A 14,824-nucleotide genomic window follows, 5' to 3' on the forward strand; every position below is an offset into this window, starting at 1 on the left:
CCCCAGGGTTACCCCTGGAAAACAGCACCATCAGTCCCAGCAGCCTCCCGCAGCCGGGGCCAAGCTTGCTCAGCACCCACGGCGCTCCCGGTCCACGCACAGACTCTCTTGGGCTGCTGCTTGCGACTCGTGTGCCTCCGTGGGGAGAGGGTGCGTGGCTTGTCAGGAACGGATCCCACAAGGTGCTGAGTCGAGGCGCTGCAGACCCCGATGGCTGCAAGCCCCCAGGCCTGACGGCAGCACAGACCTCTGGCATGAACCTACAGCCCCAGGCATCACTGCAGGTTTTTGCGTCAGCCGGGGAAGGTGGCAAAGGCAGGTGGAAACGGGGCACTTCTGAAAGTCAGCATCACCATGAGCTACTCCACGAAAAAGGTGTCCTGTGGAAGTTCTGGGACATGTCCCAGGTGCAGCGCACCGTGCTGGGACACAGACATTCTTGTCGGCACCTGGACCACGTGGTGCCAGTTTGGCAGCATCACGGGACTCTGGTCCATTGCTGCAGGCGGGGACGGATGTTCCCAGTCCTACATAAAAAGCCAGCAGGGACCGGATCCAGCACACAGGCAGGAGACCTTCCTTCCTCGGAAGCTCCACAAATGTGGCTGAATTCAATAGGACAAGGAGTGAGGAACGAGCACAACTCTTCTTTCTTGCAACTTCTCCCTGCTTCACCTCAGGTTTTTCTCTTAAAATCTACACCAATTAATAGTTCTTCATTTCGGAGACACAGTGCCAGCCCCAGTAAGCTCCAGAGCAGGGAGCTGCTTCTTCACGAGGCCGGTTGATGGATGCTCATCAGTTCTTCTGTCTTCTCCAGGAGGAGTGTTCAGAGGAACACTTATCTGCTCAGAACAGTTCAGAGATGCAATTATGTTTTACAGCACTAAATGGTCCCTGATGTCAGCAGCAATTAGACTTTCAGCAATTTCAATTTAGAGATGGCCTTCAAATCTCTTCCTCTCTCTCCCTTTAATGAAATACAGTATTGCAATTAACAACCCCCCAAAATTGCCTTCAGTGTTAAATACAAAGATGAAAGATCTGGGAACCCCTTGGGCTCGAGCACCTTGGAGCGAGGGGTGTCAGCGAAGGGATGAGGGCGGCAGAGCCGCTGCGGAGCAGGGAGCCTCCTTCCTCCAGCGACCGGGGGAAGGCGAAGGGCTGGGCAGGCTGCTGGGGAGGCAGGGAGCCAGGCAGAAGGAGGGCCCCGTGCTAACCAGCAGCCGCGCGGCTCCTTCGTTAGCAGAGATGCTGGAGGCCACGGCCCATATGCTCCCTCCATCGCTGCTGGAGAAGGGATGCCCGGACAGATGCCACTTGCCCTCGTGTACTGGCCCCACCAAGTGCCCCACATTTATCCCCAGCGCTTCAGGGAGTCCCTGGCCACCCCCTGGGAACGAGCATCTCCGGGGGCTGAAGGCTCCTTGGAGGGTCAGGAGCACCCGATGCGCAGCCTCCCCGTGTACCACCAACGGGGCAGCCAGCAGGAAAGTGCAAAAGCTCGCCCCATGCCAGCACCTTCCCAATAGCTGGGTATCCCATGGGAAACCAGACAGGAGCTAATCCAAAGTCACCTCGGTTAACACCCTGTGTCTCCTTCGGGAGGGCTACAAGCTCCCCAAGGCGCTTAAACCTTGGGTCTGACACTGCCTGGTACCTGCACACATTTCTTTGGCGTAGGCAGCTCGGGTCGTGGTACGGTTGGCAAAACCATGCTCCAGGCTCTGCCGAAATCAGCGGTGGTTTGTTTAGTTTCCTGAGTAAAAAAAAAAAAAATACTTCTTTTGGCCTTGTCTGGATTGAAAAGACGATTCAAAGGTTATAAATAGCAGAGGCAGCATATGCTAAAGAGCTGCATTTCAGAAGTAAATATCCTCATCATTTCAATGCACATTTCCCCTCATCGTCTCTCCTGCCTCCTCCTGTCTGGCCGAAAGCATTGCCAGGTGACTTGCAAACCCTGCACCCCTTAAAACCTTCATTTTTCTTTATGCCTTTAAGCAGCCAGTAATTAATATCTGCATGACGGCTGTGCCTGCCTAATTATCTTCTTTGCTCAAAATAAGAGTCTTCCTAAATAACTTCTGTGGCGTTGCTTGCGGCAAGCATCACGAGCAGCCGTGCACCAGGACAGGCCTCTCAGCTGTAGTTTGGAGAAGTCGTTTTTATGCTACTGCAGCTCAGGAACTCACGAGCCTGCTCCTCCCATGAATAAAGCTGGGCACGCTATAAAATTGGCTGGGTTTGTACATATATAAACGGCCCCGGCACGCTGGCAGGAACAGTACGGGGCAGCTCTTCCAGAAACGCCGGCTCCCGCTGCAACCCCCTGCTCTCGGGCTGCCTCCCCATCCAAAAAACCCAGAGCCAAGTGCATACAGAAGAGGGAAGAAATTCCAGCGCCGGCTGCAGCCTCTCTCCAAAGCCAAGCAGCAGCTCAGGGGAACAGAGCGTTGCTTCAAGGGCTAGAAACTTGCTTGCACGTTACGGAAGGATGGCCGCTCCACCCAGCGCTGTCCCCCAGCAAGAGCAGCCGCAGCAGCGCTCCCTCAGAGCGGCCACGTTTCGACCTCTGTGCTGCTTGCGCAGAGATTTCCGAGACCTTTAAAAACCCATCGGGTACAAATTCGCGCTGGTGCTGCGGAGGGGAAAGCGCGGCCACTCGAGGGGCAGCGATTTGCTTGGAATCAGGGGAGATGGGAGGCGAGACCCAGCTCCTCGCAGGTGGCACATTGCCACCTAGCTGGCATTTGCTGATTTTTCTTGTGAACCAAGTTTCCCTGGCAGCGTGCCGCCCGGCTGGGTGGGAAGCATCCCCAGTGGCTGGGGACCCCAGGGGCCAGCTCCTGCTGTCCCCAGGCACCAACCAGGGGAACCAAAGATGAGGCAAGAGCCAGGTGTCCTGAGGCAGTGGGAGCGAATCCCCAAATCCCCGCTGGTCCTCTAAGCTCACGGCAGATGCTAGCGCTGCTCCAAGGGCACCAAACCACCCTTCTGCAGGCTTTGTCCCAAACACGCGTTTCCACGCCTCTCCTGCCTCGTTCCCCCTCCTCAGCAGCTCCGTCGGGGACAAACCTGCTGCGGGAAGAGTGCTGCTCTGTACAGCTTGGGCTCCGGTCCCGGAGCGTCCCTGCAGAGTGGGGACAGAGGAGGCACAGGGCAGTGACGAGTCCCTCTCCTGAGGGCTTCCCAAGGGCCCTGGGATGGCAGAGGGTGCCAACTAAGACCCTGCAAACCCTCACAGCAACGCTGCTGGTGGGTCTGATGGGAAGGGCTGACTCCACACGATTCCCAGCACTCCCAGAGCCAGCCCCAGCATCTCCGCTCATCATCTGCTCTATCAGCTCCCCAGCCCTGCTTGCTCCCTGCCACTCACTGCGTTCAACAGGCTGCTTACGGCTGCCCTGTGGGGACCACGCTTGTTTTCCTCGGCACCTCCACAGCTCCCCTGAGCGCTGCGCTCCCTGGCTCCGCAGGGCTGCAGTGCGGTGCCCCGAACCGCTGGCCGCAGCCCCGCGTGCCCCAGAGCCGCCAACCCGAGCCTCTGCATCAGCCTCCCAGCGACCGGTGCCATCTGCCCATGGCAGTGGGTCCCCTCCCACCCCACCACACCTCGGCTGGGTCCTTGCCCATCTCTGGAGGGATCCCACCTGCCTCCTGCAGCCCTGGGACTCTTGGTTTTCCAAAGCACCAAACAAACGTTCACACACACGTGTCCCTGCTCCCTGTGGATGCCAAACGGCTGCGTCAGGCCACCCTGCTCAGATGGGAGCAGATGCTGATGTTTCTCCCAGGGCTGCCCTGCTCTAGGGCTGCCCACATCCCAGGAAGAGGCCATCCGGAGCAGGGGAGCTCCCGCCGGCTCCGCAGGCACCTCCCAGGATTGCTGGTGGGGTCAGGAACACTGCTCGGCAAAGGATTAAGAAATGCGGTGCAGGGAGCCAGCCCGGGTGAGCTGCAGCAGGTCGCAGGCAGGACCTACCCTGCACGGCTGCCCGCGGCCCTGCCAGCGTGCCGGAGGTCAGGCAGGGAGGCTGGCAGCTCTGGTCCAGCCCCTGCCCGATGCCACCCTGCAGTGCTGCGGTGACTGAGCAACGCGGCCCCGTCGCCCATCAGGCTGGTGCTGCTGGAATGCCAGAAACACCAGGCTGGAGAAGTGACCCCAGGCAGGAACTAGGGTAGAGGAAACCCAGACAAATGCTGCATTTCTCCAGGCAGGGGCAGCTCTACTCCTCCCACCCAGCCAGCCAGCACCATCGCTTCGGTGGCGGAGGAGGGAAACCTGCAGGCAGGTGGGACAAACGGGAAGGAGCTGTCCTCTCCTCCTCCTCCTCCCAATGGATTCTGCCATGGCAAAACCCTCTCCCCACACCTCTCTGGGGGCTGTGCTGGGAGCATCTCTGGGGATCAAGGCAAGACGCGCCCCTGCCCAGCAAGCCCTCGACTCGTGGGTGCAGCACCCAGGCTCCAACACCAGCATCCCCAGAGACCTCGGTCAACTCCCCGAACCCGGCGGTGCTGCCGGAGGGAACTGACAGCACGAACCCCCAACGCTGTTCTGCTGTACAGGCAGAGGAGACAGGGTCCCCAGGGGAAATTTAGTGCAGGTGACTAATGCAGCAGCCCTGAATCACCCGGCAGGGACGTGGGGGAGCTGAAAGACACTCCCCAGCACAGCCGATGGCTCGAGTCAGGCTGCACGAATGCCCTCCCAGCTCCCCGCCTGGGAAATGGGGCCAGCGAGCCCTCGTCTGGCTTTGCAACTTGGCTGCTAAACATGGAGGAGTGACAGTCTCATCCTGCACATTGATGCCAACCGGTGCCCTGAGAGCAGCCGGGACCATCCCGCGCCGTCCCCAGAGGTGTGACACCCGCAGTGCCGCCTGCCCGCTCTGCTCCTGGCACCGCTGTGCCTTTGCCAGCAGAAAACCCACCACATCTGCCAAAAGAGCCTCGGCAGTTTGCCTGACACCTGTTACGTTGCAAGAAACACTCTTCCTAACACCAGCCAGGGCGAGACAAACACCCGCCAGCCCCCGGCACGGAGCCGCTTCCAGCATCGCCAGCAGGGCTAAATGCAGAAGGCAGCACCCTGGATGATTTCCCCACAAGTCACCAGAGGAAAGCGCTGCGCCCCACAGCCCCGAGCACTTCGGCTCCCACACACACCTCTGGCCCTGAAGCCCAGCTGCTCCCATTTCTATTGCCAGGATGAGCAAAGATGATCTAATAATTAGAGCAGCAAATAACCCAAATCCGGTAAAGTCACTGTGAACTGCCCAGCTGGGACAAACGCAGCTTAGCGGAGATGTTCTCCCTGGGAGGACAGCAGCTCTCACCTCTGCCAAAGAGAGTGTGACCCTGAGACTGGAATAGGGAGAGAGGGAACATCAATTTGGGGCTCGCACCCAGAGTCCCAGCCTCTCCCGGAGCCGTGGCTGGTGGTCAGCAGGCAGAGGGGGGCACGGGGACGGCCGTGCCACCTTGCAGCAAGCACAGCCCTTCGGGCAGCTCTCCCTGAGGTCATGCGCCGGGGTCTGGCAGAGCTGACAGCAGCCCAGGCCAGCCCAGCACCGCGGGAGCGATGCCGAGGCAGGGCTGTGACATTTTGCACAGGGAAAGCCACTGCCTGCCCGGCGCTGGGCCGTAAACAGCTCAGCATCGTGGGAGCTCAGCCTCCCCCTTCCCCCCGGACGAGCAGGCAGCACCACTCGGCAGCACTGATCCCCCTCCTTGGCATCTCCTGGCTTCAAACTTTGTGCTCAGCCCCTCGCAGGATCTGGCCCCTAAAGGCTGGGCTGAATCGAGACCTTGCGTTTTAACCGACCTCAAGGAAAGCAACGCTATCCCAGCCACCGCGGCTGGCAGAGCCAGACAGCGGCTGCCTTGCAGCCTGCAAGCTCCACCGAGCTGGGTGGGAAGGACGTTTTGGGTGGGGAGGGGTTAAACCTCTCTGCAAACACCTGCATCTACCAGAATCGAAGCTTTCTGTTCAAAAGCCCCCCCCTCTCCCCGGGTCTCGTGCAGGGCTCTGCCTGCAGCTGGAGGGCGAGGAATGGAATGACACGCCGGAGTTTGCCGAGGGAGAGGGCAGAGATTTCCCGGGCGGATGTCATTCCGAACAAATCTCCCCCATCTGGAGCTGGGCGATGCTGGAGCATATCGCCAGCTAATCAGCAGGGTGGCTGGAGCAGGCTGCACCACCAAGACGGATTAACCGAAGGGTATGAGCCCAGCTGGCAGCCTTCGGAGGCAAGGAGCCGAGCAGGGACGAGGCAGAGAAGTGCATCAACCACAACGGCAAAGCACAGCAACTGGTGGCTCTTGGGAGACTTCCCTAGTTTGGGTTCAGCGGCCAGCCTGGCTGCAGCAGGGACACTCCCAGGGCCTCCCTCCAGCCAGGGGCAGCGCCGGAGCCGTGCCGTGCCAGCCTCCCTGGCTAGAGCAGAGGGCTGGTCACTGCTGCAATGCAATTCCAGGGATGGAGAGAGTGGCCGGCAGCCGGGAAGGGCGCACGGCTCGGGCAGCAAGATGGGGGACCAGTCCTAAGACCCACCCTCGCCCTCAGCACCCAGCAAACTCCCCTGGAAACTTAGGAACTCACTGCAGTCGTCGGACTCGTAGCCCTCGGGGTCCACCACCTCCTCCGGCGCTTGGCATTTGGCCTGCTGCTCGGTGGGCGTCGTGCCATACGCCCCGAAAAGCCGGTCCACGTCTTCGTCCTCCTCACGGGGGGCCTCGGCGGGGCTGACGGAGGGCTGGCTGACGGCGGAGCGCAGGGCGCTGCTGCGGCCGACGGCGGCAGGGAGCCCGCGGGGAAAGCGGGGGAAGTAGTCGGAGATCTGCTTGATGGGTTTGATGGGGCCGGGACAGACGTCAATAGCCATGTGCTCCTGGATACTTATGGTCATTTTCTCTCCTTTTCGGAGTGTCATGCATGCGGCTGTCGGCGCCAGGCTCCCCCGGAGAAGCCCAGCCTGCGCGTAAGGGAGCCGTGAAGTTTCCGCCGGGGAAAGCGGAGGCAGGCGAGGGGGGAAGCTCCGGCGGGCACCTTACGTGGTTCTCGCGCCCTGAGCCTCAGACGCCGCACGCATGCCGCTGCCGCCAGCTCTGGCTCTCGCGCAGCCCCTGATCCTGCCAGCGCTGCCTGTGAATAAGTGAGCTAGACGGAGAGACGGATAAGAGGCAGGGGGTGGGCTCTCGGGTGATGTCACCAGCTAGCAACAAAGCGGTACCCAGCAGCAGAGAAACGAGGGCTGCGGCCGGCCCTCCGCCCCGGCCGCACGGCTGCCAGCGCGGGCAGCCGGCCCCCCGGCCCCTTCCCCAGCAAAGCCCCGCCACGCCCGGGGGGGAGCGAAGCAGAAGTTGGGTCGAAGCCCACCTCCCCGCACCCATTCGCCCCATCTCCCTTGCCGAAGCGGGGTCGCTCCCCGCCAGACCTCTCCGGAGGGAGGAAGGTCACGGCGCGGGGTCAGGAGCCGCCGTCCCGTCGCGTCGCATCCCCCGCATGTGGCGGAGAGGGAAGCAGGGCTGCCCCAGCCCCTGGGGAGCGTGGCAGCCCCCGTGCCCTCCCGGCTCGCTGCAGGGCTGTGCCAGGGAGGTGCTCTGCTGCATACTGAGCAGAGGCGCGGGTGGCACGCAGCCTGCTCCCCAGCTCCAGCCGCATGGCTGCTCGCAGGGGCAGGGGCAGCCCAGATTTGGCATCCCGCTGCTGTAGCTGGCCCCCAGCCCACGGCAATGTCCCCTCCGGAGCTCAGCACGAGCCGGGCAGGCTGGGTGAGCTGCCTGCAGCCTCTGGGGCTGGGAAAGCACCAGGGACCGAAGCAACACATGGCACTTGCTCACAGCCCGGCCGGCACAGCTTCTCCCAGCCGGCTCGTGGCTGCCGGCATAGAGCAATGCAGCAGGTAAAGCATTGCAGAGGAGCGAGCGATGGGCTGGGCCAGGGCCCACAGCCAGCGCGGCCACGCTCAGCACTCCTCCGGCAACCTTTCCAGGCAGGGACGCGGCCCCGTCACCAGCTGGGAAGGGGACAGGCTCCCTGCAGCCTGCCACCGGCTCCCTGGTAAATGCTGAGCTGTGGTTTGCTGAGGGATTTAGTCTCAAATCGGTGTTTTTACCTGATCTCCTCCTGCATTCAAATCAATAAATCCGTGGTTCCACAAGCTACACGAAGTGGACTTTTGAGCAAGGAGTGCCAGAAGAGAAACGCTGTGAGAACATGGTGCAAAATGCTGCATAGAAACTCCCCCTGCCCAGGAAAATGTGTCTGAAATTATTTTGTAGGGGCAACTCCCCCAGTGCAGACTTTCTGCTGGCTCGGGCATGGTGGGTACGGCGTAAAGCTGGGACACGCTGCGTGCGCTGGTCACCTGCCACATCAAGCCCATCACAGCCGGTACCGCCAGGTAACCTGACAACACACAGATCCCTTATCGATGCACAGAGAACTGCAGTCTCCTGCAGGCTGGCACGCAGATATCTATTAAAAATAAAGCTCAATTCTTTGGAGAATTTTCCCCAAAATTGAGCAAAATGACACCCCATCTTTCTGTCTAATGAAAAATTCAATTTTTAATTCAGATTTTGGTAAATGTTAATGAACTTCCCTGACTCATAGCATACTGACACTAGGCAAACTAACCTAATGTACTTCTCTCCGGGAAGCAAACATTTCTCTCCTGAAGCATCCAAACTTGTCATCGCTCTGTTCCTAGACACGATGCACACGGATGCTCTAATGACCTGGGAGAACAGGAGACCGCTCAGCCACTCCTTCCTCCCTCTGCCGTACTTTTCGCTTCGAGGCGGCTCCTGCTTATTGTGCAGAGGTGAACTGCACGGCTCTGCCAGGAGACAAACTGCTCTCGTGCAGCAAGGTCCAACAGCAGATCTAGCCTGAGACAGTTTAACCCCCTTCCCACATCCAAGGACTCCTGGTGTATTAGTTCAGATGGAAATGCCACCTGCTTCACATTCATGTGGTTGAGGCTGAAAACCTCGTGGGTGGTGAGACGATGGGTGGGAACGTCAGGCGAGGCACAAAGAGCGGCCTCCAGGTTTGGAGCAGCCTGGATGTGCTCATCCACACAGGCTCCATCTTTGGATGCAGCATCCAGGATGCGGTGCGGATTCAGACAGAACGAAGCAAAAATTGGGCCCGATGCCCAGGACATAGCCGCAATTCCCTCTAAGAAAGGGTAAATAAATAAATAAAATTATGTATGAGAGCCTAATGTCATTATTGCCATTACAAAAGCATCGTTATTTCAAATGTTTCCTCAAAGAGCACAAGACCCAAATAGAAAAGGCTTGGTTTACAGGTCAGAAAATCAGGGCTTGGGAATTAAGGTGAGCCCCTAAGCTCTGCCTCCTCCCATGCCATGCAGCACCCTGAAAGCTGCTCCCCACGGCCGGGATCAAGGCCCAGCAGCACCCATGGGAGATGTTCAGCTTGCCCAGGGATTCAGAGAGCAACTGGTGACACAAGGGGCAGGGTGCATGCGGGGACCAGATTGAGGGAAAAGCAAAGACAGAGCTGAAGCAGGCAAACCTCCCTGCTGTCAGGGCAGGACTGGCCCCCAAGGGAGACCCTGTCCCCAAACCTTATAGACTGAAAGAAACAAAACCAAGACTTACTGCTAATAGCCCAGCTGGGACTTTCTAGTCTCTGACCAATCCCAAGCCTACTGAAAGCAGCTGGAGCCTTTCCTTAGCTTTTAATGAGTCCCAAAGCAGCTTGTTTTTGATAAACCACACTTTTCCTACAGTCTCACACTGCCTGAATGTTTCCTCCTATGCTGCACAGTCCAATATTTACTGAGGGCTCCCCGAACGTGGGAGCTGGGGCTGGCTGCACAACCAGGCACCAAGCACTGGCACACATGACGCACGACAACACAGAAGGTAAAAGGGACAAAAATAGAGAGTTGGGCTGGGAGACAAAAGCAGGGCTTGGAGATACAAAGCCAGTTTCCAGGTAAAGCTTTTAATTACCACCGTCTGTCTAATGCCCTGGAATGTGACTTGATTTGATCCCTCACTCTGCCGGGGTGATTCAGAGCTATTGCAGTGCCCACGCACGCGGCCTCCATTTCCCTGAAAGGGGGAACGCTGGCTTCCTCGCCAGCCAGGCAAGAGGGGAGACGGTTTAAACATCACGTGGCTGCGTTCGGCAGTGGGACCGACAGCTCTGCCTGGCAGGGAGCAGAGCCACTCTGCATGGGGATACTCCATCCCTGGAGTGAGGGAGGACATCCTTTAGAGAAGGAGAAGATGGCCATCACAGAGTCAACATCAAAGCAAGAACGGGATGATGGAGAAGAGCGCATCGCCTCTGTCAACAACCATGTTTCCTCTCCGTGGCACGTGCAAGTCGTGACAACATCCTGAGCTGAGCACACGTGACATTGCACTTCAGCAGCTTGTCCTGAGGTGCAACAGAGTGGCTCAGCTGCTCACATCAGATGAGGGCATGGACTGGTATGCCAAAAGCATCCCATAATGAGAGCTGGGATGTGGGATGCAGGAGCCATCACTCCAACTCCAGCCCAGGCTCAGAAAAGGATCCTGTCCTGGGACAGCTTAGACTTTAATGTTGTCCCAAACAAGGGGCATAAGCAGAGTCTTAAGCACATCCCACACACAACCTGTGCCACTAATTCACCCCGTGCCCTGAGCAGAGCCATGCAGCAGCCCAGCTTCCTTACGTGACCAGAGAGCCGTCCTGCTGGTGCCGCGTAAACAGAAGGAGCGTTCCTACAGCAAGCAAAACGGTAGCACATAGATTAAACACGCATCCAAAAAATATAGGCTGTCCTCAGGACACACTTCAACCAAATTTGTTTCAAACGCTAAGCATCAAATTCTGCTGTCAGCTACTCCAGGTTTAAACCTGCAAGAATGAGGGCCAATTCCAGTTTAATCAATTCCTTTCCAAATGAAAAGTTACAGAAGCAGGACTGCACATCCCCATCGCTTACCAGAGATTCGATGACTGACCCACTGGTTCCTTATTTAATACTTTGTCAGCTCAAACCCAAATGATCTCCCAGAAACCCTCCGCCCTGCTGGTGCTGCTGGAGAAGACGTGAGCCTGGAGAGTGCATGAAGAGCTGAAGCCAAGTTAAAGCCTCCGTTCGGAGGAACTACCTCTGGATCTCACACACCCTTCAACTCGGGGGGACCCACTGCAGGTGGGGAGCAGGGAGGTTCGACAGTCACCCAGGGAGGTGACACCAGCACCAGCCTGCACAGCCCCAGCTTTCTTTTTTGCTTTTTCCCAGCCATTTTTAAGCCTGCATTAAGCCACAGCAAGTACCCACAGCCTTAGTCATGACAGGATGCCTGCCGGTAACGCCAGCTCAACCTGGCTGCAGGGGCAGGAACGGGGGATACCAGCCCAGCTCTGCCATCGCTGCTGGAAGAGACCCCCCCATCCCTTTGGGGTGACTCGGAACCTACATTGTTTTCAGTCCACCCTTCTGGTAGGTATGGAACATATTTCTTTCTTCTTCAAATGAGCTTAGCTCCAGTATGGCTGTGCGCAGGGGAAGGGGGTTAATTGAAAAGCAACATGTGCCTTGTTCCTTGGCTCATGCAAGGCGCTGTCTTCTGGCTGATGCACAGCTACCGGCAACAAGGCTGCTTCCCCTGAAAGATCTCTGCCCTCGACTGCTGGGGAAGCTTGGCTGAGCCCGTCGAGTGCGTTGCGGACCCTACCTGGTTAAACACTCTTTGCATTTGCTAAATAAAGCAATAATAATAATGATAACTAGGAAACTTGGCTAAATAATCCTAAGAGGCTTACTCCAGGCTGCGCCGATTAAGGCTCCCCAGCAATGCCAATATCCCAGCACACCCTGGCCCGCACTGCTCCTCCACGCGAATAATATCTGAGGTTATCTGTGCTCAAACAGGCCCTGCTAACAACCGTCATTTGACCAGATTTAACCAGCAATTACTAGCTGCGAACAAAACCACTGTGGTAAAATACAGCCCACACTCTATTACAAAGCGGACACAAACAAACCCTTTCAGAAAGCCAGGCAAAGGGCAAATGACAGCAAGAAAGAGCCCTCTCCCCTCAAAATATTGCTTAAGGTTCCCAGAAACCTTAGGAAACACACAACTTACAGCAAGGGGGGATGGAGTCTTTCTTACCAGCACTTTGCTGCCCGCAGATGGACCTGCAGGGGAGCTTCAAAGAGCACAGGAGGAGGTAGGGAGGCATCTGCTCTCTGTGCATCTTCAGCACCATTCAGGATGGACCCAGAATAGCTAAACTTTCGGTAGGGGCTGATGTTTAATGTGTAGCATATGTTGCCATTTCAATGTGAATCCCAAAATAGTTGGCGTTTTGTTTTGTAATTTTAATGCGCCGTTTTTTTGGAGTCCTGCAAAATGTCCTCCCTCCTGTTCAGGGAGGGAACACGCTGTGCGTGTGCACTCTAACATACCATTTCCAACACATCATTCACCTGCAAATCAACCAGAGCAGATAATCAGTTGCTGTAAATATTAGCTATATGGAGCACATATTAAATACACACAAATTCACTAGGGGTGGATCAGCGCGCAGCGAGAAGGGGAAGCTGCAGGAAAAGCCAGCTGAACGGTGCACAGGGGGAGGGTGTGCTGGCCCTGAGCATTACTGGCCTGCACGTGCCTCTCAACATGGAGGCGAAAGGCAGCAGGGCTGGGGAGCAGCCGGGCAGCCTGCAGGCAGGGCAGCCTGCCAGCTCCGCAGCTGCACAAGCACGGCCCGTGCACCCACCGCTCCCCAAACCCACGGCGAGAGCAGAGGCACCTCCCTCCCATGCACCCATCTAACCTGCGCCCGCAAACCTGCATCCCCAGGGCTGGGCTAGCTGCTTTCAGGAGTCTCCCAAGAGCAGGGAGGGGAAGCACCGCGAGTTCCCTGCGTTGGCAGGCACCAGCGCCCAGCTCGCTCTGCTGGGTTAGAAACGCGGGGTGATTGGGGTTCAGCCCTCGCCAGAAACGTGAGCCACGTTCCCCACCCTGGTACCGCCACTGCATCACGCTGTCTTGCAGCCAGCACCACGGAAAGCAAAACTTGCAGGAGAGAGGGGCCAGGGCAGCCTGGGGCAAAGCAGGACCCCAAGCCCCAGCTGCCCTGAAACGCCCTCCTGCACAAACCCTCCCCCAAACTGCCTTCCTCCCGCTTCACCCTCGCTGACCTTCCATCTCGGGACACAGCGCTGTCCAGGGCCAGTCCTCAGGGATAGTTTCTTAGGAATGAACCTTTTATGACTTTTTCCTCTTATTTCCCCCATGGTCCTTGGGTTTCCCCTAACTCCAGAGCCTTAGCAGGAGTTTGCCATTGCAAGGCCAGGCAAAGCCACCTTTTTGCACCGCGCTGCCTTTTTTTGTTACGTGCCTGTAAGCTAAACGCAGACCCAATCCCTTGTTTTCAAGAGAGGGGAGAGTTCTGCGTAGCATCAACTCTTATTAGGCTAATTTTATCTGCTCTCAGTGCCTTTCTGAGCTGGAGTCAATGTCCCCTGAGATTATCCAGCTGACTTGTCTTCGTAGTTTCACCCTGCTTTTACCTCTTCCCTTCCTGACTGTCTCCCAGCTGCAGGAGGATGCCAAGATCACTTCTCAAGACTTTCCAGGCAGCCAGGAGCAAAGCCTGATGTTTACTGTGCAGCAGCACCTTACCCTACGGCAGCTTGGACAAGCAGCGAGTGTTGGCCCGGGGAGCTGCACTCAGGCTGGGTACCGCTGCCTCCCGCACACCCAGCTCTTCCGACTCCGCAGATGTCCAGAAACAGAGTTAACATCAGCATTTAGGGCCTGGCCCTGTTGCCATGGAAATTGATAGACTTTCTGCTCACATTTTGGTGGGAGGAGGCATTTCAGGAGTCACCACTAGCTTCCAGAGTTAACACACGGGAAGCCAAGCAAGGGCAGAAAGCAGCCGAGCTTCGTGGAGGCAAGAGGACTGCTCCTACCCTACGCTCCGAGAATTTGGCGTTAGATGCAAGCAGAGGGAAAAGGCCACTGATAACCGGCAGCATCAAGATGCTGCACAGCGAGCTCTGGGGATTCATGAAATAACATCTTGGTTTTGCAGAATTAAAGAGCAATTTGGCTGCATTAAGAGAGCATTATAACTGCTCCTCTCCCACATACACATCAGGCTAACAACATCCTGTCAAAAGCAATCCAACCAAAGCCCCCATTCGGCGCTGATACTTAGCGCAGTAAATGTACCTGTCACAGCCCTGCGATGGCTGGTGGAGCTCTGTCCTGGCTGCTGCTCCTCCCAGCTGCTGCCGGCACGGCTGGGAGACGTCCTGCCCATCCCTGGATCACGAGGCTCAACCAGCCTGGGTGAGCTGTGAGTGAATCGGCCATCATCAGGGCTGCCAGGGCGTTTTCCTGGCCCCGTCCACAAATCCCACCATCATGCCAACATTGCAAAAAGCAACACAAATGAGAGAGCAAAATGAAAGGCCCTAGAGCTGTGCAAGGAGAAGGGCAAATCCGTCCTCTGCTATGGGGTCAGGCTGGTGGAGGGGGCAAACAGCCCCAGCTTCCCTGAAGCAGGGCAGGGCTGCTCATGTTTGCACCACAAACTTGCTCTTTTTGGGACTGCAAAAAATCCCGTGGATGTACCCGCAGGAGGTACCTGAGGGAGCAATCCTGCCGGCTGGGGAGGCAGCGGGGTGATGTGCTGAGCCCTTCCCCGGGGCAGGCAGCTCTGAGCTCTTCGTGGCTGCCAGCTGGCACGAAGCTGCAGGAGCAGCCGGCGACAAGGAAGCCCCGCAGTGCCCCGGCAAGCAGCTACACCGGC

General features: G+C 57.6%; 1 protein-coding gene across 1 annotated transcript in view; it reads right to left on the bottom strand.

Moving 5' to 3' along the window:
- The window catches only part of DOC2B (double C2 domain beta), a 36,534-nt gene extending 29,596 nt beyond the window's left edge, over nucleotides 1–6,938 (bottom strand). Inside the window, exon 1 of the mRNA XM_075719686.1 lies at nucleotides 6,608–6,938. Coding sequence (XP_075575801.1) covers nucleotides 6,608–6,938 — 331 coding nt within the window. The remainder of the gene's footprint in view (nucleotides 1–6,607) is intronic.
- Between the last annotated feature and the right edge of the window lie 7,886 nt (nucleotides 6,939–14,824).

The sequence above is a fragment of the Pelecanus crispus genome, chromosome 12 (assembly GCF_030463565.1).
Source record: "Pelecanus crispus isolate bPelCri1 chromosome 12, bPelCri1.pri, whole genome shotgun sequence".
Taxonomy (NCBI): Eukaryota; Metazoa; Chordata; class Aves; order Pelecaniformes; family Pelecanidae; genus Pelecanus; species Pelecanus crispus.